Source organism: Penaeus japonicus, unplaced genomic scaffold (genome assembly GCF_977035675.1).
Source record: "Penaeus japonicus unplaced genomic scaffold, GWHDUDI00000001_assembly GWHDUDI00000007, whole genome shotgun sequence".
Classification (NCBI taxonomy): Eukaryota; Metazoa; Arthropoda; class Malacostraca; order Decapoda; family Penaeidae; genus Penaeus; species Penaeus japonicus.
In genome coordinates this window covers 29,736,232-29,738,731 of record NW_028234409.1, presented here as the reverse complement: position 1 = coordinate 29,738,731, position 2,500 = coordinate 29,736,232, and the positions used below count along the sequence as shown (strand labels likewise).

General features: G+C 39.7%; 1 protein-coding gene across 1 annotated transcript in view; it reads right to left on the bottom strand.

The window, feature by feature from the left end:
* LOC122244956 (protein Wnt-9a) overlaps positions 1–2,500 on the bottom strand; it is a 19,634-nt gene that overhangs the window by 1,027 nt on the left and 16,107 nt on the right. The window contains exon 8 of the mRNA XM_086538652.1: positions 1–131. This exon is cut by the window's left edge and continues 1,027 nt beyond it. Within this exon, the coding sequence (XP_086394778.1) occupies positions 1–131 (131 nt within the window). The remainder of the gene's footprint in view (positions 132–2,500) is intronic.

Below are 2,500 nucleotides of genomic sequence, written 5' to 3'. Positions count from 1 at the left end.
TGGAGGGCGGACGTCGGCGGAGGTCCTGCTGCTTCTTCATCAACGGGTCCGTCCGGGGGTCCGCTTGAGTTTAAGCTTCCGGTGACCTCTCGCCGTGACCTGGTGCGCTTCCGCTTCTTTTTCCCGGCGACCTGATGGAGTGAGATCGCTGTTAATCATGTTCTCTTTATCTCTTTCTCTCTCTCTCTCTCTCTCTCTCTCTCTCTCTCTCTCTCTCTCTCTCTCTCTCATCAGCGCGCGCTAGTCGATATGAGGCGGAGTGAGGACTGGGTACGTTGGGGGCGTCTCGCCTCTCTCTCTCTCTATCTATCTCTTTCTCTCTCTCTGCTTCGTTGTCTAATTCAACATCCTCATGGAAATAAACATAAGGAGATAAACTTAAGTAATCCCGTAAGATTTTGTTAATTAAGATAATGCGATAATCTCAGGCACTAAAGTCGGCGCACAAATTTTTTGGCATAGATGAATCAAATAAATGACAATGCCAAGGCGGATTCACTTATTCAGTTTTACTTAATTGCTTCAAGTCCAGTAAAGGAAGTGGAGGTCGGAGAGAGAGAGAGAGAGAGAGAGAGAGAGAGAGAGAGAGAGAGAGAGAGAGAGAAGAGGTCTTGGTGGCGACCTCTACACAGAATAATGGTAGCATGGGAGAAAGAGAGGGGGGGGGGGCGATGAGGGAGGGAGAGAGATTAAGATCAATTTCCTGAAAACGTCTCCCATGTAGTACAAGACAAAAAAGCACATAGTATCGTTACATATCGTTACATATATAGGCCTAAAGCACTCTCATTCGCAAAAACAATATTTCACCAGCAGTATCTGACATCCGTCTGGTTAGCTCATTGGTAGCGTGTCGACTTCACATCCCCGTGGTCGGCAGTTCGAGTCCCGCCCAAACTCGTGAGTTTCCATTGTCATCTGGCGGTTACTGACGTAGCTGGGCACTGCGTTGGGTAAGGACCAAACTCAGATCGAGTCAACACTCGTTGGCACATTCTCTCACGAGTCAGCACACGCTGGCACAGGCGGGCTCGCGTCACTGCATACAAGCCCGGCGTAGCATCTGCTCCGCAAATCTGGCTTATCCTTATCCTTATGACATCCGCTTCAGGTCAGGTGGATTCGAATACTCAGCCTTCATTGGCCAATATATAAAAAATGACTGGATCTAACAAGCTACTGCTAGAGAGACCAGTATTTTTAAGGCCCGCGATTTTGAATTGGCGCCATATTGGTAGAACTCAAAGCACGTTCAAACAAACGAGAGTCAAGACTAAACCCATAATGACTGACAAAAGACGAACGCCTTAGTTGTGTCTCTAGCAGTTTTAAACTTACGATGAAGGGAACAAGAAGCATAGCGAAGGCAACGCTGATGAATCATTAAAGAAAAGGCAGTTGCGCAAGACGTTTCGCTTTTGTTTCAATGATACTTAGGCTAGACTATTCCATGAAGGTTGCCTGATACGCGAAGTTCCGACAAAAGTTTGATTGGATTAAGGAAAACTATAACTGAAAATAACGTTTCCTAATGTATGTGAATCTTGGTGATCAGTCGTAGGTACATATAATGACTAAAATAGGCGGTTTCAGTTTTGGATAAGGTGGTGTTTTTAAAGCACAAGATGTCCTAACTCATTTAGGTGCCACGCATGCGTAAAAAAGATACTACAATGGCTAAGGAAATTATTCAATATATGAATTCACCAGCAAGTATTATAATTGTTAAAAAAAAAAAATGAAATTCTCCGATCTAACATCCCTAGTGGTCATATAAGACCAAAAAAAAACCAAAAAAAAAAAAAAAAAAAAAAACCCCCAAAACAAAAACCCCCCCAAAGATGTTCGATTATAATTTATTTATTTATTATCATTATTCTATTTTCATTTCTATTTTATCTATTATCATTTTTTGGGGGGGAGGGGGGGGGGGGCGAATTTCAGGGTTACTTTTAGGCCGCATAATTGAGTTGAATCTAATCGGTTAGTTGATTAAATGGGTGAAAACAAAGTCATATAATTTGTATTCGCGGTTTTGTTATTTTTATGTGTTAAATAACCTTTTTTTTTGTTATTTTTTTCAATTATTTTGCTGAAACCCCAAAAACCATGAATGTTTTCTCTTGTGGAAAAAAAAAAATAAAAGTGTCTTAGAATTTTATAGGATTTTTATTAGTTTAACGTAGGTTTAAACAACCTTATACCCCAAAAATTCTTACCCCGAAAAAAAAACATGGATAAACATTAAATGATGCTAATAACAATAGCAATAAATATTATTATCTGATGGAGGGTTTATCTTCTTCAGCGTTGCCTGTGGTTAATCATTTATTATTCATTTTATTATCATTATCATCATTTTATTGTCATTAGGCAATATCCATAGAGAAAAGAGAACCTTTTTAGTTATTATCATGTCCTTGCATCATTGGTCTTTTCAATTCATTTTATAACTATTATCATTGTTATTATCATTATTACTATCATTATTATGAACATC